The following is a 26,054-nucleotide window of genomic DNA, read 5'->3' as shown; positions in this document are numbered from 1 at the left end:
TGCGGTTCAAATACAATGGCGTCAATCGACACCGTACAATGAAGACCGGACAATATTCTGTGAATGTAAACATCGTACGTCGCTTTAGAGGTGGTTACAGATAACATAAGTCCTTTTAGGATAAAAGAACCGAAAATCAGAACACCCTTCCATTGTGCAGATAAGGATAATGGTTGTGGTTGTTGTATTTAAAAACAAATTTAGGCTTTAGATCGTGTCTTTCAGTTATACTTGGCCAACACATATAAATGATAGTGAGGGTGTGCCTCACTCTTAGTATTTGACGAGGATTAACCTGAGAACACATCAAAATGGGCAGTGTTTTCACAAAGCATTGAATGCTCATACATTCACCCCAATTCTTAGGCACCAATATATTAATCATTGTGTGAAATACGCGTTATTTATGATTTATTGAAATAAAAAAAAATATGAGCACAAGTACAAATTTAGGCTAGCGAAGCAAATGAAACTTATAAACCGGACAGAACAAATGATAAACTAAAACAACGGGGACTTCTGAGTACCGACTCCTGATTCGAATTGAGCACACACCGTGATCGTAAGAGGAAAGGTCCATGGGCTCCTCTGCGGACATGTATTCCTCCGTAGGCTCGTCCACACTCGACTCTGGGGCATTCACGTTCAAATCGTCCGAGTCCTCCAGCTCGAGGAAAATGGAGTCTTCTGGGACGTTGATACTCGACGTCTCTGCGACCGTGACACTTGTGCCCTCGTACTCCGCAAGGCTCTTGTCCTCCGGCGCCATAGCAGTTGAAGCCTTGGGTGGTGCGGGACTTCCATCGCCGGCGTGCTCGTCACTCCCGCCGGCGGCCACTTCCTTGACGACGGAACGCTGCCCGTGGAACGCTTCCTCTTCGTCGTCCTCCTCCTCCGACTTCTCCGTCTCGTGAAGCCTCTCTTGGGGTGAATGTCTTTCCATCGCAGACTCTTCCCTCTGCAAAGTGCTTGCACTGCCACAGCACAATGCGACACTCGGTGAATTAACGATGCCGAATATAGAGTAGCTGCTACAATTAACCAGTCTCATGTTTGAAGGACCAGTCTCAGGCTTGAACAAAGGTCTTTACAACGGTGTTTATTTGTTTAAGTTTTAGAGGTAAACGTCAGCTCTTCACACATGTGAATAATAGGAAGGTTATGCCATATTCCCCAATAGCTGAGGGTTTATTGTGTAATATTGCGAAATGCATTTGTGTGCATACAGGAACAGAGACGTCAAGGCTGGATACAAGCTTAACACGAATGAATGAAAACATGACACATGTAAAATAATAAGAATGACAAGTAAAAAAAAAGTGAAGTTAGATTCATGACTAATGCGCAAATTGTTGAGGTATGCCAAGATATGTATTTGTCTGACAATTCCTAAGAGTTTTAAGATAAGTTAAGAGCACATTGTCTACTGCTGGATGAAGGCTTGACCATACGTCACAACGTTGGCCAATGCGGGTTGAAGGGGTGAGGGCAAAACGGTTCTGTGGTTCAGTTATCGATCGCCACTGGTGGCAGCCATGGCTGGGAATCCATCACCCATGTAGCTGGGTTCATCATAGTGCAACGTCCATGATACAGGTTTTGTGGGTTAGATCACGTAAATATGTGTCATTAAACTCACCACCACCCGACACAGCCAATTAGTAAGGTTTGTCACGTATACAGAACATGCCAATTTGTTACTAGCACAGCACACCGATGTGTTGGAGAGCAAAGCCACAACATTCACAATCTGAGTACGACGTTTCGCCAGTAATTACAACTAGCTTCATCAGGCGACAGCCAGATTTGGCTGACAAGCCTTACAAATTGGCTGTGTCAGGTGGAGGTGGGTTCAACGACACATTTATATATTTACGCGATCCAACCCAAAAAAACCTGCATTATGGATGATATTGGTCACAAAAGCCTACGTGTCAAACTGATAGTGCAACGTCTGAACCACTTCACCAGCACTGCACCCATGACAGACTTACCCAAGACCATTCTCACTCGTGCCAAAGCTTCCCCTTCCTTGATCTCTGAGCGTGGTGGAGAATCTGAAGTGAGGGCTGGAGATTCGGTCCAGGATGCTGGGTCTGCTGGTGATGTCTCCCAGCAGCCTGGTGTTGCGGTCCCCCACGTCAGCAGAGGAGATTCTGCTGCTGCTCAATGCCAAGTGAGAAACCCTCTCCAGGCCAAGTGCAGGTACTGGGAAGGAGGCCCTTGAGGCAGCGTCGCTTGTACTTGGTTTCTGTTGATCGTCCGCTGGTGCAGCCTGCTCCTGAGCAGACTGGAGCAAAAACTGATTAATCTCGATTGTGACAAATGCAAAAACATTTCAGACGATGATGCTGATGACGATGACCAAATCACCCCAAATTCAGAAGATCAGATCTCAGAAGCCAAGCAGGGTGGAGACAGGTTAGTACTTCAAAAGGAGACTACCTGAAGGCTTGGGATGCGAGGAGGAAATAAGATGGCGGCACAGCAATAGTATTAAATCTGTGTGAAGATTTGAATGTTACCTTCTCATACACCTGCCCTTCCACATGAAGCCACACGCACACTTCTGGCACAGTCCACACATCCGAATGCAGCAGTACCCTCCTGACAGTCTAAATAAAGGCTCGGCGAGGCTTTCCTATCCAGAGTGCCGTCGCCTTGTGCGACGCGGGGGCTGCGTGGGTGCAGTGGTTCTGCCGTACCATGTCCGTGGCCGGGGGGGCCTTGTCCACCAGGCTGAAGGAGATCCTCGAGCGGTGCAGCAGGGAGGCAGGAGGCACCTCGGACGCGGTGAGCGTAGCGCGTAGGCGGCTGCGCAGGATGGAGTGCGGCATGAAGCTGTCCACCTCTGCGCGGGTGGCCATGGATCTTGCTCGCTGTAACGGCGCAGCACACACACACCTCACTTCTGAATGTGATCTTAACAGGACAGCTGAAGACGACGTAGTGTACACGCGCTCACAAGCAAAAAGTTGGTGGTCTCCTGATTTGAACTTGAAACCTTCCCGAATGTGAGTCGTGTCCTTGAACCACTGCACCAACACCAGGTCAGATATTCTTTTAAAAAACAATATGATTTTATACGCAAGAGAACTTGACTCAATAATATCCTTGATAAAAAAAATTACGCACACCTCCACATGTACGCGAACACGTGGAGGCGGCGCGCACACGTGCGTGAGGTCTCACTATATACATTCCTGTGAGATGAACGCAAATGGTCAATCGGCTTGGTGGAAGCATCGCAGTTACCTTGAGGATAGGTGGGGTCTGCAGCAGTTCACGGGCGCTGCTGCTGCTGCTGGCGGCGGCGGCCTGCTGGCCGGTGCCCGGGCTGGTGAGCCGACGAGACAACAACCTCCCCAGCCTCATCGCTGAACTCCAGCCAACAGCAGGCGACACCAGCTGGGGAACTGGCGAACGCTCAGGGGTCTTGCGAGATGGCGTCGTCTTGGGGCTCGGTGCCACTATGGTGCGCTGCAACCTATGTTTTCCAAATACACAGGAACACAATGTCCAGGAAAAAGAAAAAAATCAAACAATATCTGTATTGACAGCCAAACACAGGCATATTGGCAACCGTGGGTAACGCACATCATACAATTGCATAATCCCCAGGCTGTAGCTCGATTTAATGTTTAAGCACCTGTACTTTAGCCAAGGTCGGCTTGCACTTTTGAGGATTAAGGTCCTGCTGCTGCAGTAAAAATTGTCGCTCTAAATCATACGTGTTGACAACGTAAACTCATTCTAGATTTGAAGCTTTCGTGACTGCAAGGATTCATATTCTTTGTTAATCAGCAGTCCCAGAACGATCATAAAGATTTAATCCAAACTTTACCACTGAGCTGTCGCAATGCACCTGTGTGTACACTCACCTGGCCTCCATTGTGCTTTTTCGCTGAATGGGTGTGTCCAGAAACACATCCAGCCCATTGCTCTCCACACCTCCAACTTGTGTTTCTCTGCAAAAAAGTACAATAAAAACCTTGGATTGCGAGTAACTTGGTCTGCGAGTGTTTTACAAGACGAGCAAATTTTTAAAATAAATATTCATTTGATAAACGAGCGAGGTCTGGCAATACGAGTAGTACGTATACTTTGTCTGCCGAGCATCACATGATCATAACTGATATATGAGTGCTTTGAATTCCAAACACGTTTCCGGAACGAATTATGCTCGCAATCCAAGGTTTTACTGTATATTGTTATTGAACAATCATTCGACATTTCACAGTTTAACCACGAAAATTACAATGTAATGTATTTAGCCAGCAAAGCTTCACACTGAGGGTCATGGGTTTTGCATTTGAATGTTGCCTAATTTATTTTTAAGGAGAGTTTTGAGTGTAGGAGGAAAGTGGAGTACCTGGGGAAAACCCATCCTTGTGTGGGGATAACACATAGGTCTTCGAAGACAGGTTTGCAAATACCCACTTGCTGTACTGCCACCTCCTGGACAGCTGAAAGTATGGCTGGTTTTGGATTTTCGGCATATCGGAGTGTGCCACTGTCTGGTTTAACAATATATCAAATGCAATACTAGTTTTCTTAAAATTTCAAACTCTTAATGCTCCAGAGAAGCTGTACCAGTTCACGACAGATAAGTGGTAGCGAAACTTATTAGTGCAGCGAAGACACCTGTAATACTCTTTGTTTTTTTTTCCGGTAAAGTCACGTAAGTAAAATAAAATAATAAAATCGCGACGTTTCGGAGGCAACACAAGCTTCCGTCTACAGGTGGAACAGTCACAGCAAGATCGCTGCATCAAGTGGGGAGGCTCTGAGAGCCTCGAGCTTAAATACAGGTTAAGGGGGGGGGGGGAGGAGCCAAGTAGGGGACATTGATGGGGTGCGGGGCTAAGTTAATCCGTCTTTTGTTATGTTGAGGGTGCGGGGGATGCGGTGGGTCACTGCACGGGGGCAATGGAAAAATGGAAACAAAATGGAAAAATTCGGAAAGAATATGCTGTGCGCTTATAAGGTAGCTAAAGTTTTGACTTGGTTTATGACATCTCTCCAGTGGTTTCTTAATTTAAAACCATCCTCTCGGTTGAAGTTCTGTCTATGTTTGTTTATCTGGATGGCTTCATGGACAAATCTTTGGTAATAACCGGGAGGTTTGCATAGTACTTTGGTATCGGAGAAAACAATGTCATGAGAACCCGCTGTGTTGAGACAATGATCAGCTACGGCCGACGAATTCGTTCTGCCGTGTTTCAAATCTGATTTGTGCTCGTGAATTCGGTCAGAAATGTCGTTTTGTCTCCCCGATATAGCAGTCACCGCAGATACAACTCAATTTGTAAACACTGGGGTACTGTAAGTCAGGGATAACATCCTTTACGGATGGCATCAGATCACGGATTTTGTGTACTGTATTGAATCGAACCTGGATCTTGTGTTTTTTTAGAATTTTGGAAACCTTGTAATACACCTGTAATAGTTGTGCGAGTCATTGTGAAGTGGTGGGCCTGGTGTGCGCGGGTCATTGCAAACAATAGCGCGGGGGGTGGGGGGTTCCCCGGCCACGTTGTAGATACACGTGGCATCATCCAGAGAGCGTAGACGTGGCCAAGGTGCGAGCTGCGGACGTCCCACCTGGTTGGGGTGCTCCCGCCCGCGTCGCCCTCGGCGTCGCCCCCCGTTGTGTGCACCTCCCGCATCTTGCGCAGCAGAGCGCCGAGGAATGTGGCGCGCGACATCACCTGCCCGCCCGCACGGTGCACCACGGTTGAGAGGGGCTTTGGCACATCCTCTGCAAAAAAAAAAAAAGATTGTCATGCAACGGATTTATTCTCAAGCGCCACTCATTTTACAATGAGCACATCATCAATACACCACACCTCCGATAAGCACGGTTGGCCAAGTACAGTGCGAAAGAAGTTCAACATACATACCAGGGTTTTGCATCAAACTAGTGATAAGTGTCATTAAATTACCATCCCAATTGAGTGCCATCCCAAGTGAGTAATTTTCAGCAATGGGATGTTTTTGTTGATACCAGCTACAACGTGTTTTCTTGTGACTTGTTAAAATTCATCTTGCGCGAGCACAACGTGTATAAACATTTGCCCCGCGTGTATAAAAAAGTGAAAACAAGCAATGCACTGACCACCACGAGTGCTGTGCTGCAGGAGGTGGTAAGGCCGCGGTCGCTCGTTGAAGGCCAGGCGGCGCGTCACGCGCGGCAGAATCTTGCTGCACTGCTCCAGCATCAGCTGCCGTACAGCCACCCGTTCCCGCACGCGTGGATCCCGCTCGCCCTGACCGCAAGTGAAAGGCAAGGAAGCAAACTCACGAGTGTGCACACATTCTACGACACTTTCCAACATCTGTCCTCAAAATATTTAAGTACCGATAATGATACATCCCCTAACCGCAAGAGAGGACGTTACGTGGCGCTCGATCTGTGACATCGAGAGCGGAGGCAGGGGCATGGCGTTGTGACGTGATCGCCTTCGTTGACAAGGTTTATTTCTTTAAGCGTTGGTTTTAATCACCATATTTTGCGCAACACTGATCTATTTGGCGAGTTTTCAATCGGTTAAGTACCCAATAACGACGCAAATTTTAACCAAAGTAACATGTGCAATGAATCATCTTTATGAGAGTTATCGTGACCCCCCATTACAGACCGACAAAGCAAACGCATTAATGTTTGCAACCTGAGTTTGTAAAGCTTAAAAAGCTAGATGACGATTGGTGTTGCAGGCAAACAATTTTGAATCGGTCCACATAAGACGGTTTTCAACCACCACCGCTTCGTCCCAAATGAAACTCACGGGCTGGACGCCTGGCATGCCGTGCCCGAGGCGCAGGGCGGCGAGATAGTTGGCGTGCTCCAGGTGGTGGACCAGGAGCAGCTCCTTGCCCAGCGGGTGCTCGCTGCTGTCCAGAAAATGCTCCAGCACCTCCTGCCAAATGTACAATCCGATCGTTTGGAATGCGTTTCTTTTCAAGGTGTGGATTGTAACCGTGGGGGGAGTTGTCCCTGTTATCATTCGAGGTGTTGCAAAACTCAAGATAACCGTCATCATTAAAATGGAAACACGTTTGTTTAACTGAATTAATAAAATAACTTCAGTCAGAAACACGTATAGACATATTCTTGGTTCTTTCGGTAAAGTCACGTTGAAGGGAAACAATAAAATGTTCTTGCAAGAACATTGCCGTTGGTTTTCACACCTGATGATGACTGCTTGTGTTGCAGTCGAAACGTCGTGAGAATTTTATTGTTTTATATATATTATTATTTTATTGTTTCCCTTCAACGTGACTTTACCAAAAGAACCAAGAATATGAATCACTGCAGTCACGAAAGCTTTAAATCACGTATAGACATCTCAAGGCCATGTGTGCATCAAGCAATACCACTTTTCCTGCTGCGGTCAGTCACCAAGACAAAACCCCCCCGACCTTCCTTACACCGCTGCTGCTCCGACCAACTCCTGCTGCAGTCAGATGGCAACACAACACAATGCCCCTCATCTGGACCCCCCCCGCCATGGCTGATCATTAGCTTCAACCATTATCAATCCACTGCTGCGTGATGGTCTTCTGAAGCCGTCGCCAACTCTTGGTCTTGCGATGCAAAAATCCTTCAAGTAACTGCACATGAGCGTATTTCATCACTCTGGTAAATGTCCACATGAGTATGATTCCTCATCTCACTGTCATGCCATCATCCCTTTATCATCCTTATTAAATACAATACACTAGGCTCAGACTTACATGTGTGGGTGATCAGAGCAGAACTCCTGGCTTAGAACATCTGAATGTAAACATCTGGACACTGGCTTCAGGATTTGAGAGGCTCACCTGCTCAGCTGGGGAGAAAGGCAGGCGCAGCACCTGATCCATGAGGCCGCCCTCTAGGCACGTTGAGAAGAAATGCTGCAGCAGCTCGCCGGCCGAGTCTCTGTGGACGTGCCTTTGCAGCAAGTTCCATGCCTCCAGCACGCACCTGGGGAATGGCAGTAGCAGCAGTCAAAAACATTCCATGTTTCCATGTGCCCCACCTGCAGTACAAGAAACATAGTAGAATCACATAGATTCAGACATTAGGTACGGTCTTACTACACCGCTGCGGCAAGCACACGGGCGGCCAAAGCGAGCACCTGTTTGCGAGGAGGATGGTGATGTGCAGCAGAACGTCGGTCGTGCCGCTGACGGGCGGCTGCAGCTGATAGAGGTAGCGCAGGGCGAGGGATACCTCGCGCTGGCTCAGCAGCGCATGCAACGCCCGCTCGTGCTGCCACGGCTTGAGGGGGTTCCGGCAGCCCGGGTGGGAGAGAGCGTCCAGCCCAGCCTGGCATGCAACAGCACAAACAATGTACGCTTTCTTAGACAAACACGGCTAAACTAACGTTTCTGATGACATGACTTTTCTGGTATCAGTGCAAAACCGTGTTAGTTAAATTTCCTTCAAATTGCAAAGTCAATATAAAATTCACACAATCCACAGTAAGTGCATTAGTTTGCAATTAAAGTATGCTTCTATTTTAAAATCACACACAAACTTTTAAGCAGTATATACTAAACTCATGAAATCATATAAACGATCTTGGACACTGCAGTCAGTGAACCGTAACTTTTTTGGCATCAGCCCATCTGCTGGTGACAGCGCGTAAATATAGATGTCGTTAAACCCACAACAGCCAATTAGTAAGGTTTGCCATGTAAAAAAACCACGCTATACCGATACTAGTGCAGCACACCAGTGTGTTGGAGAGTTGTAATTATTGCCGAAACATCGTATTCAAATTGTAAATGTTGTGGATTTACTCTCCAACACACCGGTATGTTGTACTAGTAATGAATTGACATGTTCTGTTTACGTGACAAACGTTACTAATTGGCTGTCGGGTGATGGCGGGTTTCACGACACATTAATATTTACGCGATCTAACCCAAAAAAACCCCTCTATTATGGATAGTTTACAATTCTAGTAATTTGTTGCGTACTACTCCTGGATGAATGTACATGAGTGGAAGAGCAGTGAGAGCTAAAAGTGGTATGAAAGTGTGATTACGATTTATTTTTTGTGATATTTAAACAGCCATTGAAACATTGAAAAATGCGACCACTAACAGGAATTAAAATTACACTTGTATTTGGATCAGATTGTGAGCTGAGAGAACATGCTGAATGGCACAAAAGAAAATTCCCAAGCACTACATGCATTCTACAACCATAATGGTGTATACATACTTCTTGCTTGGCACAATGATTCACCACACCAGCAAATCAATGAAATGCCATGCTTAAGGGTCACGATTAATTCAAGAATAAATTACTCTGACCTCATTTGCATTCTCTGCCTTATACATTCTGTTTCATCTGTATAATCTCAGTTACAATTACACAAACGTAATAACGATGCAGACAATAAATTATTACGTTACACGATTCAAATCAAATCACTATTTACATGAGACATCCAATACATTTATTTTGATCTCAGCAATTGGTATTCGGCAAACGGTTACACGCACGGTCCTCGCACAATGCGCCACTCAGCCTCACCTGGAAGTCCTTGTGGTCGAGGAGCCAGTACGCGTGCACAAGGCGCAAGCGGTCGAGGGGCAGCCCCATGGAGGCCGGGAAGGACTCGAGCGTGGGGCCACTCCGCTCCTGCCCCGAGTGCTGCACGTCCAAGAGCAGGTACGTCACCTAATCCGCCGCGCAATTGCGTCAAGGTCCAACGCGAGAGCCGTTGCGACGAGTGGCGTCGTGCAACCGAAGGGCAGGGCGCATTGAGAAAGATATTAAACCAATCCCCCATTCCGCAGCCAAATGAGGCCTGAACCTTCAAAATAACCCATAAATTACTTTAATAAATCCTTGTATCACTGCCGCACTAATCAGGTACAAATAATAATGTATAAGGCGTCCTTAAACAATGGACCTGAGAGCCATGCATATAAAAGGATGAAAATTATTGCAAAGTAATCTGGGAGAGAAAGACTAAAAAGACATGGAAGAGAACTAGAGAGAGGCATTTTAAATAGGTGGGGTCTTCAGCCAGGACTTAGAAGTCTCCATCGGCCGTGGATTTGTGACCTCCAAGCGCAGGGAGCTCCGGAACCTGGGTGCTGTGCAAACAAAAGCTCGGTAGTCACCAAAGGTTCAAAACCTGGAGTGTGGGACGCCGAGTAGAGCACTATTGGTAGATCTCAGAGATCTGTGATCCCAGTATACTAGAGTAGAATCATTTCGATTTCGCAACACTCTTGTTCTAGTTTTTGCATGCCGAATATCTTGTAAAGGTGAGCCCTAATTATGTGTTACATTCTGGATAACGCTAAGGTGTGTATTTATGTGCCACCCACCAAATGTAGTCCCATTGAGCTCTCGGTAAGGAAACGTTGTTCAACTCCCAAACTTAAGTGACTGGCAAGAGTACACAACCACAGTAGGGAACACAAAAGACACAAATATAAATAAAAGTCTGGCCTGGGGACTTAATGCTAGTCACAGTTATGTTGACTTATACAATGACAATATTTGTGCATTTATTAAAACCCTTAAAGGAAAATTATTAGTTAACAGCAAGTATAAAAATGGATACAATGGTGTTCTTGGTATGGAAGTCAAAATCTTCCAGGAGGTATATGTCCAGGAGGGCCTGCAATGCAAATGAGAGCAGTGAAAGGAATTAAATGCTGCTTACATGACACAATACAATGCCAAGGATATTTTTTTAAGATTAGGTCAACCATTTCTATAGAGCACAATAGATAATTCCGACAAAGGTGTATAATAAATACACTAGTCGTGGAGAGCTGTGTGGAGACATTAGACCAGGGTTTAGTGGTAACCTACAGCCTGCAAGGCCTGATATGGTCCATGACTTCATGCCACAATATATTCATTTCTGTCATTCTTTACTACACGGTTGACACGTGCAATTTTATCCAGTAAAATTACCGGATAATGCTCAGGTGTATGTTACCGTGTGGTAGCCCGACAAACGTATTTGAAAGTCCTATTCAGCTTTCATTAAGGAAAAGGTTCCCCAACCCTGCTCAGAACAAAGCGAGGTTGTTCACTACGAGTGCTGGGACAGGCAGGGTGCGTCAGGTATCATACGTGTAGGGAGCGTGGGGGGTATTGCCCGGTGCCACCCTCGTCCCTTCTCCACAGCCTCTGCAGATTCTCCCCGATCTCGGCCACGAAGCCATCGATCAGGAGGCAGTCGGCATTCCACCGATCACTGCAGAGCAACACGGCAATGTTACATGCAAGACTTTTCACAATTTACATCTACATGATTAATCGCGAAATTATGGTCACAATTGGATTCAAACATCTATTAGTTTGGCCTTTGTGGTTCATGCAGAAGAAATCATGTCTACAAGGTTGCACATAACCTACAGACCTTCTGTGCACCAACCACACATTACATATGAATAATTAATTCTTACACACACAATTTAAAGCATGTATTGTGAGCGCTAAAGTCGGTTTTTATCAACGAATCATGATCACTGAAATGCTGTGCGAGTGAGCTACACGAGACAAGCCACAACTCAAGACAAAAATGCAACTCACAACCCAGTCCTAGGGTCCCTGCTTCACCACGAACCAGCAAAGTGAAGAATGGTAAAACAATCTCCATGCAAAACAGGGGAGGCCGTTATCCAGAAGTCGATTAATAAAGTGGTATATATAAAAAAAAGTCTTCTGTCAAGTATAGCCCGACTATTTTGGCAGGCCAAGGTTGCCAAGTTGTTTTTGACCAAGCACTTTTGGGCAGACAGCAGAGTAAAGTGAGTAGCTTACCCGGCGAGCCGAGCCAGGTGTTGCCTGCGCATGCTGTAGTAGTGTTGCAGGGTCATCCATCGGTATACCACCTTCCTCCCAACCGCATCATCCTCTTCTTCATCTACAGCCAACAAAACACACGATAAAGTTTAGAGCTCAAAGTTGGCTGGAAAGGAATCCAGCTATGATAAAAGAGTGTTGATGCCCTTGCAGGCATGTTAAGAATGTACCTGGGGATTCAGGCAGCAGGCCGGCATGGCAGAACCAGAACACCACCTGTGCATATTGCGCCATCAGCCCCACCACCTTCTGTTTGCCAGCCACGTCCTCCACACCTAGTGCCGGAAAAAAAGATGTGGACACAATGTAACAAAAATAATACATGTTACATTTCCTTATAGGGGAAACACATACTAATTAACTGATTACTAACGTAGCATATAATTCCAATAACACACATTACAACTATATTCTTGGTTCTTTCGGTAAAGTCACGTAGAAGGGAAACAATAAAATAATAAAAATATAAAACAATAAAATTCTCACGACGTTTCGACTGCAACACAAGCAATCATCATCAGGTGTGAAAACCACAACAAGAAAATTTGAAAAAAGTGGCGTTTTTTTTTAACGTTAGCACCACGGATAGCGATTTGACAGTTTGTTCAGATGGACGAATCCATCATGTTCGGAAAAGAGAAGGGAGACGAAAAATAATGGATGCGGTCTGAAAGCCACCTTAAGCGTGATCAATCAATTAAGACCCGAAATGGTTTATCAAATCCTTCCAATGATTGCTAAGCCAGAATCCATCTTCTCGGTTGAAATTGTCTGTGTTTGTATATGTGGATAGCCTCATGAACGAATCTCTCATGGTAGCCAGATGGCTTGCAAAGAACCTCTGTCTTGGAGAAGTCAAGAATATGAATCCCTGCAGTCACGAAAGCTTTAAATCAAAACATTACAACTAATTACTAATCTACAACTTATTACTAATCATAATAATTAACTGATTACTAATCTATTATATAATTACGATATCCCCCCCTCCGCCACAAATCACTGCACCTGAATGAGTTAAATGATGTCACCCTGCTGCTCTGTTTAAGACCGGGAGCAGGTGGAGGGCTTCATCATTCTGGCAAATTGCCCAATGATGCTGGATGTAATTACCAGCGAAACGTCATACTCAAAAATTGTAAATGTTGTGGATTCACTCTTCAACACACCGGTGGGCTAAAGTAGTAAACTATTTGTCTTTTGTCAACGTGACACTTTTTTGCTGATTGGCCGTGTCGGGTGGTGGAGGGTTACGGCACATTTATAAATAACGCGATCTAACCCAAAAAACTTTATTATGAATAATATTGGTCGCGAAAGCCTACATGTTAAACTGACAATGTAACAATAAGAGCGAGCGGTGATCAAAGTAAGATGCATTAGCTCTCCCTTCTATTGTGTACAGCATTAGCAGCAGTGGAACATGTGCTGCGCTATGAATCCAGCAATTTGAGCGTTGGTGGCAAGATATATATCTGATTTTGTCCTGGACCTCAGACGTCACCAAACCACTCAGACCAATGTTGTGAAATATGGTCAAAGAATCACTATGACTCTCATAATGTGGGGCAGCTTTCGTCAGTAGTGGAATTAATTTATATAGCTCATCTTGTAGATACTGTGTCCCAGGCACTAAGACAGTGGTTTCAAGCTTCAATAATGAGAATAAATCATGGTATGGCCTGGCGTCGTATCATAGTGTGTTCTAATAAGCTCACTGCATAGATTCTATATTAAAAAGTAAACCTTTGAGATAACTACAATGACAAAGCCATATATTCATGTCACTTTAAAGTCAATTTTCTCATTAATGGAACTTCAAACTCTTATTCGACAGCTCAGGACCTCAGCCTAGGTGCATATCCAAAATGAGAGCTATGTGTTTTGAGTTACATCTTTGTTTAATGAGCCTTCAGTGGTTTACAGTGCTCATGTATTATAAGGGGTAAATATAAATCCCACATCGTATCAGCAGATTAAATTAGCAGAGAATACAAAAGACTTGTGGAGATGAAAATTAATACCCTGTTATTTACGCACATCAAAGCCATGGAACTTGGCAGTAATGAAGCCAATATTCAACCCAAGCAATCTCTCACAAAAGTGGAAAAAGCACACATCAAAAGCGGTGAATTCTGCAAATCTCAATGGCCAAACCAGCCCACTCCCTTGATAAAACAACCCACAATTATATAGGATGGGCTTCACGAATTAAAATTCTGAGGTGTGGCATTAAGCAACTTTACCACATGGCAGGAGGGCTGGTGCCTCTGAGAGGAAGCAGCCGAGCAAGGAGGACAGGCGTAGTAGCACCAGTTGGCAGCCGTGCAGTGCCTGCATGCGCTGGTGGTCCAGTGCGTTGCATGAGCCGTCAAAAAGTGGCAAGCCTGCAGGGTCACAACAAAGACAAACAAAGATCCCCCGTATAGCCATAAGAGACTGTTGGGGCAAGTGCTGTTAGCGAACACCTATGAAGGACGGCACGCTATACGAGGGGGTGGGTGGCCAGCACCACGCACAACAGCCTTTGTCACCCCAGTGGCAATGTTTATAGACTGCACCAGGTACTCATTTGAGGCTGAGTCGAATTAGGGGAGGCCCAGGACCGGTTCAGATAAACGTCACTGGTGTTGGCCGTGAGTGGGAATCAAACGCGGGTCGCCTGTTTCGTAGCGCAGCGCGCTAACCGCTACACTAGAACTCCACAAAGAGTGTCAAGCCTGCAGGGTCACATACAGACACCCACAAACACGTGTTTACAGTCCCACCAAATTCTATTATCTGTATTACAAGACACTCCGCTAGATAAGCTGCACGTGATGCCTGTGTCAACAAAGCTACACGACTTTATTCACAAACACCTCCTGTTTAACCAGGCGCACTCCCGACTGTTGCTTTAAAATACAGACACGAGTCTTATAATCCAGAGATTGCTGGAGCAATGTTTGCAATTTGTCTACTGAGCTACTGTCCCTGAGGGATCTAGAATGTGCTTTTTAACGATTTTGACCAAAAGCAGGTCAAAACGCAATAATTGTTAGAATAATCATAAATGCAAAATGAGACAAGTAGAAAATAACATCAAGGCCTAAAGAGCTGCAGCAACACAATCCAAGGTCCACACGTCTCACTCCGAGGCTAGCTACGTGTATCATATTTAAAAACGCGAACAGGTGAGCACATTTTAAGATTTAGAATGCAAAATAACATTGGCCTCACCTGAACTGGCATATATTTCAGGTACAATTTCAGAGTCCGAGCACTGGTCTGAATGCATATTGAATATCAAAAAGATGTATGCTCTTACATAATTGATCCAGTTTTTCCTTGGTTGACACCACTTTGTTCCAAGTCCAATCCAACAGGAAGCGAAGGTTGCTCGTGGACTCAACTTGACCTGAAACAAAGACAAGGCACAGGTGTGAATGGAGTCACGTTACACGCCGCTATTAAACACACCCGGGCACACGACACCGGAGGAGCATCTCCTACTTTCTTTAGAACCAAACATCAATGGATTAGTTGACAATTATAGCCAGCCAAGTAAGCTGTCTCACAAAACAAGACGTTCATCAAACACGTTTAGCTTCGAAGACATTCTAAGTACATAAATAGATGTAAAGGTGTCGTGGTGAAGTGGTTAGTGCGCTGCGCTATGAAACCAGAGGCCAAAGTTGTATTCCCGGCCATGGCTAACATCAGTGACATCTGAACCGGCCCTGGGTATATACTCAACCAACCTGCACTGACTAACGTGGTAAAGTATAGTCAAATAACCACCCATAACTGACACAGCATTGGCCGGCATTCATCCAACAGTGGGCTGATACAGGCAGAACCATTTTTATGATTAGTGATGTAATCGTCATGTTTATGATTGACAATAGCTAACTGCTTACAATAGAAAAATGAAATTTGGGACATTGTAAGTTGTTTAAGAAACTCTCACAGCGATAATAAAAACTGAGTGGGCTTTTAAAATGACAATTGCGTGCATGTTAATCCTCACCATCGCACAAGAGCGTGTTCTAAAACTATGGACTGGAAAGACAACCATTGGAACAGTTATTTGGAACAGCTTTTAGAGCAGTAATTTGCAACACAATTTAAAACACCAACCTGCGGATGCCCAGGCACGTATGGAGCTTGTTATCATTCCCAGAATCCCTTTCTTCAGTGCCACAGAAAGAACAGCCTCCATTTTCTCCTCCTGGAAAATATCACACATCATGGGCAACATTCCGCGGTGTTCTGGGGTATCCGCGACAAGAACCAACAGCAATGATGGCTACAAAAAAAAACAGTGCCATAACAGTCATTGAATGACGTAGAAGAGTGGCTCAGGGGGCTAATACCACGCAAGAGAATTCGGCCGGAAAAACTGAGATATGGGGTTCGAATACTGACGGTAAGTCATGACAAAACCAGGTTCTCATGTGTACCAAGTTAATGGTCTTGGCCCAGTCACCAATAGTTGTACATATATGGAACTTCTTTCGCACCCTACGTAGCCAACCATTCTAATTGGAGGTGCGGGAGTACTAATCGAAAGTGCAGGATTGCTAATCGGATTTGGGAGGTATGGCAATGTTAAGTTCTGCAGTCGCATGGGTCTGAATAGTGGGTGCATGCACGTGAAATGCACTCATGATACAAAGACAACTTGGTCTATATCATTGGAGAAAACGCGCCTGAGAAAGAGACCATCGGCACGTGGAGCCACGAGGCGAGAGAAGACAAAAATTTAATGCAAACAGCTCCCACGTTGTTCTGTGCACAGAGGCCCATGTCAACCATGCTAGGTTACTGCGCGTACCCATGAAAGGTTGTTGGCTGTGGTGTTGGTGAGCCGCGAGGACAGAAGCCCGGCTACTCGGCACCGGCTGTAGCTCTCCTGCAGCCCCTCGGCTGTCAGCAGCAACGCACGGCTCAGATGACTCAAGGTCTGTACACAGGAATGGGAGACAACAGCGCCCACTTAAATATTTACCCAAATCCAGTTATTTAGTCGATTAGACTGATGCGTGTAGCCTTGATCCAGCAGTCGATAGATCAGGGGTGCACAAGCATGGTCTTTGAGGGCTGTAGTGTCTTCTGGATTTTGATCCAACTGATTTTTCTTTATTACTCAATTGAACTCTTCATTGAACGAATTGCTTAGACAAATGTTTTTTTCAGCAGTTGTATATTTCAAGTTATCTACAAAACCGGAAGGAGAGACAATGGGTGATAATCATGTAATGATTCATCAACTAAAATCGTATCTCCTTTTTAAAATACATTAATAATATGCTTATGAAGACATTCCATATTGTTTATACAGGTTATATTAAAATTGTACTTGTAAGCCAATAAAATCAATAAGATGGCGCAAGAGAGATATTTTAAAATACATATACATATTCTTGGTTCTTTCGGTAAAGCCACGTAGAAGGGAAACAATAAAATAATAAAAAATATAAAACAATAAAATTCTCACGATGTTTCGACTGCAACACAAGCAATCATCATCAGGTGCGAAAACCACAGCAATACGAAAAAAGTGGCGTTTTTTTAACTTTAGCACCATGGAGAGCGATTTGGCAATTATTCAGATGGACGAGTCCATCTATGTTCGGAAAAGAGGAGGGGGGAGACGAAAATAATGAATGTGGTCTGAAAGTCACCGTAAGCGTGAACAATCAATTAAGACCCGAAATGGTTTATCAAATCCTTCCAATGATTGCTAAGCCAGAATCCATCTTCTCGGTTGAAATTGTCTCTGTTTGTATATGTGGATAGCCTCATGAACGAATCTCTCATGGTAGCCAGATGGCTTGCAAATAACCTCTGTCTTGGAGAAGTCAATGTCATGTGAGCCTACTGAATTATAACAGTGATCTGCCACGGCCGAGGTGTTGGTCCTACCGTGTTTTAGGTCTCCGTGGTGCGAACGTAAAAACAAAAACCGCCACTTTTTTCAAATTTTCTTGCTGTGGTTTTCACACCTGATGATGATAGCTTGTGATGTAGTCGAAACGTCGTGATAATTTCATTGTTTTATATTTTTATTATTTTATTGTTTCCCTTCTACGTGACTTTACCGAAAGAACCAAGAATATGAATCCCTGCAGTCACGAAAGCTTTAAATCAAAATTGAATACATATACAGTTTTGCATGCAATGGCAATCCCATACCGTGTAAACCGAGTGAACTGGAGTGGGGAGGGGTGGCTGGAAGGCATGGGAGAAACAGTATATTGTGACATCCCTAATGGCTGTTGATGAATGTTTAGTGGCTTCTTCAATTCAATTGTAAACACACACCTCTGTTTGAAGTCCTGGGCATGTTACGTTCACGACTCCATTGTTCATCAAGCAAGTGACATCTGCAAAATCGAATAACAAGTGACAGTACATAAATAGAATAATTTGCATGTTTAACATTTTCAGCAGGTTCCACACGTTTTATAAGATATACGCATGGCATCTGGCATTTTAAATGGCTGCTATTTAATGGAATGTTATTTGTCTATTTAATCAATATATCATTTCAGCACTCAAATGCTTTCCTGTTATTTCCAAGTAAATTATTCACCAATTAGTAAACATTCCGCAGGCCACCACATGACATATAATCCACACAACTAAAGGATAGTCACATGTACCGAAGGTGTAGGAGGTGGAGGAGTAGAATTGCTCTGGGGGCGGGTGGATGGTGGGCACGCCCTGGCTGAAGCTGCGCTCCAGAGCCAGCATATGCAGCACATACGCAGAGGGCCCCGCCACGTCGCGCAGAGCCTCCAGCGACCACAGCGAGAAGTAGTTGCAGCCCTGCATGGAGTCCTCCAGCCTGCGGTGGGCATTGCCGCCATAACGGAACGCACGGATGGGTAATGTGCAGAAGACACCACGTACATTCAATGTTGATAGTCGTCAATCATTGCCCACTTAGTTAAAACAATGTTTTATATTATTTCATACAGATCACCATGATGATTGTTATCTACAATGAGATAATACAGGTTCTCAAAAATCAAGATCTTAATAAAAGATATATAAGTTATCAAAACCATTATGAAGATGGAACAGCTACATTGACATAAAAAAAGTAATAATGTAGAAATGAGTCGAGAAATCAACCCTTTGATTGAAATTTGGGGCATTTTTTTATATTTCTTCCCAATCGTCTACAATTAATCTATAGGATACTACTTTTGTAAAACACCAAAACTCGTAGTCGTAGTCTGCATCTTGCAGAAGCACAGTATATGAGTTGGTACTACGCATGCGTGTTGAAATGAGACCAATTAATAGGATCGTTGTTCAAATTGTCATTGTTTTACCTGATGGAGTTGGGCATCTGGGCGTGATACCAGCGGTTAATGTCGAAGATGCCCAGATAAACAAGAGGCTGTGTGGCCCTGAAGGAATGTGCCTCCCACACAAACACCGCCACGCTTATGTCAGGGGAGAAGGTTCCTGTGTGTACAAAGGCGTATGCATACGTCATTAGTGTCTTGACTCACCACTTATTCCAGGACTGTGGAAATGTTGATGAATTCTAAAAAAGATTTAAGCAAAAAGCATCAAAGCTACATTTCAGAAATGTACTTGAGGAGTATAACATAAACATTGTTCTTATAGTAAAGGACCACTTCAAATAATTTCACAATTCACAACCTGCAATGAGTAAAAAAAAAGACCACTATCACGACAATTACTGGATTACAATTTTAAAAAAAACCAATGCATTGTTTTGAAGTTATTAGCAGGCACGTACCGATTCATGCATTGACACAAGCACTGAATTGTGTGTATAAATATCAATCAGTTGATAAAGAAAAAAATAATAAATATGCAAATTAATTAATCAGACGATACTAAAAAGACAAAAAGTAGATGATGAAAAGAGGGCCTGAGGGGAATTGCAACATGACTATGAAACAGCACACCCATTAACTACACAACACAGAAGTAAAAACAACTTATACTAAGACGGAACCACATCTGTATGGTTCGTGTTCAACGTGCCTTCATCGAGAATTGTGTCTTCTCTGTGACGGAAGCGCTCAACCACCTGGCACCCCAGCAGGGTGCTACCGGCAGGGGAGCCCTGGGCAGGGTGCAGCTGGTCCGTCAGCTCCTGACTGTAGCACTCCTCGCAGTACTTCAGGCCCTGTGCACACCAATACGCAGCACATGCCGCAAGCTTTAGGGTCAGCCGCTGAATCGGATGAGAAGTGCAGGCTGAATGCTGGTGCATCCGAATAGCACGACTACTCTCACCAGGGTGGCCTTACCTGATAGATGACCTTGCCGCCAAGAACGCATTTACGAGATTGAAAGAGCATCTGGAAGAGATGCAAGCTCACCATCTCCCCATCCCTGTAAAATTGGAAAAATAAATTTGAGTTTGCACACACGCATTTTGTAATTTGCGCAAAGTAACCGGTGCTGAGACCATCCTGAGCAACGACTATGTTAGAGTACAAATGCTACGCAACTACTTACACGTCGGGCAGAGACTGTGCCGCCCAGAGGTAGCAGCAGCTGCGTGGATCATTCTCTGGCTCCTGGAATGCAAAGGCACTCACAGGGATTGTACCTCCATCCACCTGGGTGTGATACCTGCTTAACAAAGAGGAAAGCAAGGAGCTAAGTCAACTGCCCATTAAATGAGCACACACCTTGTTTCATACGACAAAGCGCATATAGGTAAAAAAGCTAATACTCACACTCTTTTGAGCGTGGCGAGGTTCCAGATTTGCATGTTTCCATCGGAGAAGCCAGCTACCAGCTGATTGGTGCGCTGCACGTACAGAAGGGCTGAGCCAACGCGGGCGTCCCCCCTCGCCGCCGAGGCAGCTGGGCCGCACAGCTGCAAGCCAATGTGCCGCCCCTCTCTGCCAGCAGACTCGCGTTTCCCTGGCAACCCCGTTGCTGATACGTAAACTGCTTCGAGGCCTGCAGAGACGCACAAAAAAACCACAGGTGTTCAAGGGGAAAACTTCACCTGTTCTCAGATAAACTATTCACAAATTCAGCTGCTCGCAATTTAAAAAAAATGTTCAGTGGTATTTGTGTATCATTAAAATAATAAATCGTAAATAACATGAGCCAGATTAGTCCACTCATATTTGCCAACTACATGTTTTGCTAAAAAATACCTTTTACCAGTTGCCCTTGCTGTGTCCATCTCTGGGTGCATGCAAATACACTATGCAAGATGAAAAAATACATTTTGAACTGCTGCATTTACAAAAAAGGATAATCTAATTACCAGTAAAAAATCACCCCCCAACATTATTCTTTGCTACCTAGCAGTGCACCCTTACATTTAAATTATCTTCTCAATTCATTCACAGATGAAGTTCTTACATTTTGCATGTGTCCGATGATTGATATACATCCATGTCATAGAGAATATGATTAAAATTTAGAGATCGTGCACATGTATTCCACATGATGCAGAACACGTTTTAAATTGAACACAAGTGACATTGTGCATGTATGTGCTACTCGATGTCAATTCAAAGCAAGACAGATTGCTTGTGTTTGTATTCTCCATGACAAGTGCCAATTTAAATGAATATAGACATCCTGTGTTTGCGGAAGCATGCATCTCATGTAACAGAGAGTGCAACGACTCGGTTTGTAATTGAAACGAAGAAGATTGGCAAAGGAAGGTGGCATGTTGTGGGTCCTGAGAACTGGAGCATGGGAAATCTTGCCGTAAGGAAATGGAGACAAGCCATCGTTGTCCTCTTACCCATTGGGTCGCCCTCACTGCTGCCATCGGACATGTCGTCCAGGCACAAGTCGAGCAGGAGCACGTGCCCCGTGTGGGTAGCCACGGCCACGATCCCGAACAGCCATCGCAGGTCTTGGTGCAGGTGCTGTGTGGAGGCATCGGCACCACCACTACTGCTCACCACCTCCAAAGCTTTCACCTACAGTTGTCGTTTGAGCCAAGGACAGAGATGTAGAACCACAACTATCAACTCCTGAAATTATGGTTGAATCTATAGATTATCGCTTCACTTTATTATTCACATACAAATGAGCAATTTGTGGAAAAACTTCCACACACGAGACTAAAAATGTGTATTAAGTGCAGGATTTAATGGCACCAAAGATGACGTCATCAGCATAATTCTTCATCACTTGCAAAGGCAATATATTTGATGCATGTAAAGATATACAAGGTACACAAAAGCAGAAATCTCACCCTGCCAGGAACTTCGATGGCACGAGTAACGCGTGATGTTCCCAGGTCGTACAGACACACAATGCCTGAGCAGTCGCTCTCCTCACCACCAATGCCTGCCACCGCCTCGTGCCTTTGCGCATTCTCTAGCCCCACAAGCAAGTAGCGCCCGCCAGCCCATGTCAGCCCTTTTACGGTCGACACGGCTAGCTCCCCGCTGGGCCCCGAGAAGCAGTACGCTGACAGCCGCTGACCGGAGCGCGGGCTCAACACCTCCAGCACAGCACCGCGAGCCAGCCAGCTCACGCCCACATCTGATGCAGAAAATAAACATGGCCATTCAAGTCAATTCCTGCCGAATATTACAGGGTGCAAGCCAGGACACGCGTGTAACTTCCTCACAGGCTGAGCCACTGTGCTGGTGCTTGCCAGTAATCCAGCACTTTGGAGGTAACCATTGCTGGACCATGCAGATCTGAGAATGGCATACCCATTGAGTTGTGAGGTGGCCAGGTGATGGCAGTACAGCAAGTAGATGGTTGAAACTTATCTGCGTGGACTTTGAGTGTTAGCCCCAATTACGTGTTTTTTTTTCTTTTTAGGTACTGTAGTTCTCTCCCACATGTAAAAACACTCCTTGAAAGGGAACTGGCCAAAAATTCCGATGCAGGTTTCTCCTGAAAAATAGCCTTCAGACCACGTGAGGGTTTTAAGGGTTTTTATATTACGGCTTATTTACAAATTATTACTAAATCAACATCAATTACTGATTTTGCATATCCTATACGTGTGTTTAAGAACAAAGATCACATAATCCATTTCAATAAAATTGTGCAAGTAAATATAAACACGGGTACACGCATGTCAAAATATCTGTATTCCACAAACAACTAATCCACATTTGCAAGCAGGTGGGATCCTACCTAAGACAGTTCGCTCTGCAGTAAGGAACGAGGCAGCTGAATGTGGTGTGGAATGGGTACTATGCGCGAGGGTACTATGCAAGGGGTACTATACTATGTGATGTGCAAGGGCTACGAAGCGCGTGGGTACCTTTTGCAAACTGTCCCAGCAGAGGGGCTCCATTCGCGCTCTCGTCAGTGCCCAGAGCGAGCCGGGTGCCCGCACTCAGCTGCAGCAGCCCGCTGCTGGTACGCGCCCGCAGCTCTCTCATGCCACCTGCAGGCCGCCCACACGCCTTGGCTCGATCACTAATCTTGCCTTATAAATTGCTGCAACAGACCAAAACAAAGTTGGGATTAGTCACACAAGAGACTGTTCACAGTATCAAACATAGCACCTGCTTTACCACTTCACTTGTTTCAAATGGCTCTGCGAAGTCTCCATCCCCATGTCATGTCAATAATAAGGGTCGTCTGACCATGTTTCACCACAGTGTCCAGTGAGGCTTGGTGACTGGGAATGCTGCACAGTGCTCCTTTAAACAGTCATTACTCCACCACACGTTGAGTATATGTATATGGGTGACTTAAGCAGCCTGTGGCCAAACCTGTCTTACTAAGCACAACAGCAAGCTCTTCCCTCCAGAACACAAGGCACATTTCAACACAGAACACATTGCACTGCAATGCTCTCCAGGCTCGATTCTCAACACAAACATCCACAGTACATTTTGCCATCACACAAAGCACAGATCAGTGATAAAGACTAAATCAGTAGCCACGGGCAGTACTGTATAACAATAAACACGGGGAGGTGGGAGTCTTAAGCCCAGCTATGCCATTCAGTAAGTGCACGCTCACAACTTAAGATGCAGTCCAACATTGGTGGGACTGTGGGTTCATACACAACAATGCTAAACTGCCTAAGACCAGACATCTCAGCATGGTCTAAAATACACATACCAAATGTCTTGTCTCACCACAAGAAAATACAAACACACTTTAGTCGACCAGCCTGCACACCTACTAGACCTTCCTCCAGAATTTGGTACAGCAGACACACCATGAACCTAACTAGCCCTTCTGGTTCTCATCAGCAGACTGGTAAGCGTATTTAACAAATACTGTTACAGACAAGAAAACAATGCTAACACCAATCGACAGACCCGTTATGCGAGAAACTGTCACATTGCATAAGTAGAGTGCTGCGGGACTCAGTGTGGGTTACGGCAAGGCCACGTGGTTTGCCGTAAGCCGGGGTTTTTGTTTTACTCAAATAAAGTAACTGGGCAGATTTGGCGTTTCAAATTAAAGGTAATCTTTTCCGTTTGCGTCAATCTCAACTCAACCAATACATATAGTACCTCTGATTATAATAAAGATACCTAACTTTAGGAATATTTGCAGTTATGCAAGGTTCACTGCTTTTAACCGCAGTGGAAAAACTCATAGTAATTAATCAACGCATGAAAAGATTCACGTGTTGATAGAGAAAAGAACATCGACTTGGCATATCGATGCAGACACCGGTACGTTACGTAAAATAACGGGACACAAAGAAAACATTTATTTACAAACGGCACACACCGTTGACATACTTAAGCGTCTCCCCTGCTCGACTAATTATGGGTGGCGCCACTTGTGCAAACTCCACATGTTTTCTACCTTGCCGAAGGAGTCTATCCATAGGCCAACCATTGCCAACTTGCCAAAGTAACTGCAGTAAAGGATTTATTTTATCGACCCCAGAAGAGCGATGATGGGTCGAATTTCTCCAAACTGGTGCTATAACCCCATGGCGCTCCGGAAGAAGTGATGCCCGGCCAGACTCATTGTAATTAGAACAAGTATGCACCAATGCGATTATACAGGATTCATAATTTGTAGAAACCCCATTCAACATTTTGGGAAAGAACTTGCAAACATTTTAATTCGAAACAAGCCTCCAAATATTCTTGGTTCTTTCGGTAAAGTCACGTGACTTTACCGAAAGAACCAAGAATATGAATCCCTGCAGTCACGAAAGCTTTAAATCAAAATTTAAGCCTCCAAATATTAACATGATTTATCTATTCTTAACACAATATTTATAAGGCATGGAGCTATTGCTTTCAAAGAATTCAATCGCCCGTTGACAATAATCTGAGGGCCTGTATGTTGATCGCCCTGCAATTGAAATGGAATTCACCTGATGAAGGCCGCTTGTGTTGTGGCCGAAAAGTCGTGAATTTTGTTGTTTTATTTTTTTACCTACGTGACTTTACCGAATAGAACCAAGGAGTGTGGAATTTAAATAATCAAGGAGTTGGAGCCATTGAACCCTAAGAACCGCACGTCCCAAGCCTTACTTAGGCCTCTCTCGCAGAAACCATCGCCTCGCGTCAACGCAGGGGTCGCAGAGGCGTCTGCCGACGGCGACCGCGTCCCTCCGACAAGAAAACCACCTTCGTCAACGCACACCGAAGTTCAACTTTAAACCCTGTCCGGAGCTCGAAGCCCGAGCCTAAGGCCCGGCCGGCCTAGACGAGCGAGGCAAGAGGCACGGGGCGCGCGGGGAAGAGACGCCGTCTGCTCACCAAGGGAAGGGCAAGAGACGCGTCTCCACGAACGCGGGCGGGGAGCAGCTCTAGCTTGTGCAAGGGCCGCACTCCCAGCTCGCAGAGTCGTTCGCCTCCTCCTCCTGTTGCTGGTGTTGGTGCTCACCAGCTCCCGCTATTGCACATCCCGCGCTTCGCACTCGCCGCCATTTCCACTCAAACGGACGTGTGGGGGGTGGAGGCGGGGATTGGCGGCGACGTCGACCGGCAACGGGGTGACGTCACATCGCTTGAGTTTATGATCCTTGTCGATGAATGATGTCATGTAGCAGATTGAGATTTCAAACGCGCGCCAAGGTGGTGGAGCTCGGTACTGTAGTGACGTCACGCAACTGGTGAACGATGGTCATGTATATATTCTTAGCTCTTTCGGTAAAGTCACGTTGAAGGGAAACAATAAAATAATTATATATATAAACAACAAAAAATTCTCACGACGTTTCAACCATAACACAAACGGTCGTCATCAGGCGTGTCGGTTTGCATTTATTTATTTTTTAACTGTTTATTTATTTATAAAAAACCGTCAGCGC

General features: G+C 45.0%; 1 protein-coding gene across 1 annotated transcript in view; it reads right to left on the bottom strand.

The window, feature by feature from the left end:
- The window catches only part of AHCTF1 (AT-hook containing transcription factor 1), a 31,188-nt gene extending 5,454 nt beyond the window's left edge, over positions 1–25,734 (bottom strand). The window contains exons 1-30 of the mRNA XM_032956032.2: positions 25,501–25,734; positions 23,076–23,254; positions 22,044–22,336; positions 21,585–21,765; positions 20,551–20,779; positions 20,327–20,443; positions 20,116–20,200; positions 19,847–19,991; positions 19,159–19,294; positions 18,481–18,665; positions 18,140–18,201; positions 16,650–16,778; positions 15,953–16,043; positions 15,141–15,230; positions 14,080–14,220; positions 12,004–12,108; positions 11,792–11,894; positions 11,099–11,222; positions 10,578–10,634; positions 9,533–9,679; positions 8,124–8,314; positions 7,825–7,969; positions 6,789–6,920; positions 6,119–6,269; positions 5,605–5,761; positions 3,882–3,968; positions 3,256–3,487; positions 2,706–2,879; positions 1,995–2,290; positions 556–974 (exon numbers count right to left, since the gene is read on the bottom strand). Of these exons, the coding sequence (XP_032811923.2) occupies positions 556–974; positions 1,995–2,290; positions 2,706–2,879; positions 3,256–3,487; positions 3,882–3,968; positions 5,605–5,761; positions 6,119–6,269; positions 6,789–6,920; positions 7,825–7,969; positions 8,124–8,314; positions 9,533–9,679; positions 10,578–10,634; positions 11,099–11,222; positions 11,792–11,894; positions 12,004–12,108; positions 14,080–14,220; positions 15,141–15,230; positions 15,953–16,043; positions 16,650–16,778; positions 18,140–18,201; positions 18,481–18,665; positions 19,159–19,294; positions 19,847–19,991; positions 20,116–20,200; positions 20,327–20,443; positions 20,551–20,779; positions 21,585–21,765; positions 22,044–22,336; positions 23,076–23,196 (4,525 nt within the window). The 5' untranslated portion in view covers positions 23,197–23,254; positions 25,501–25,734. The remainder of the gene's footprint in view (positions 1–555; positions 975–1,994; positions 2,291–2,705; positions 2,880–3,255; positions 3,488–3,881; positions 3,969–5,604; positions 5,762–6,118; positions 6,270–6,788; positions 6,921–7,824; positions 7,970–8,123; positions 8,315–9,532; positions 9,680–10,577; positions 10,635–11,098; positions 11,223–11,791; positions 11,895–12,003; positions 12,109–14,079; positions 14,221–15,140; positions 15,231–15,952; positions 16,044–16,649; positions 16,779–18,139; positions 18,202–18,480; positions 18,666–19,158; positions 19,295–19,846; positions 19,992–20,115; positions 20,201–20,326; positions 20,444–20,550; positions 20,780–21,584; positions 21,766–22,043; positions 22,337–23,075; positions 23,255–25,500) is intronic.
- Between the last annotated feature and the right edge of the window lie 320 nt (positions 25,735–26,054).

The sequence above is a fragment of the Petromyzon marinus genome, chromosome 17, assembly GCF_048934315.1.
Source record: "Petromyzon marinus isolate PM22_M1 ecotype Great Lakes invasive population chromosome 17, UKy_Petmar_22M1.pri1.0, whole genome shotgun sequence".
In the NCBI taxonomy this organism is placed as follows: domain Eukaryota; kingdom Metazoa; phylum Chordata; class Hyperoartia; order Petromyzontiformes; family Petromyzontidae; genus Petromyzon; species Petromyzon marinus.
Note: the sequence above shows the minus strand (reverse complement) of the source record. Positions and strands in the feature narration are given on the sequence as shown.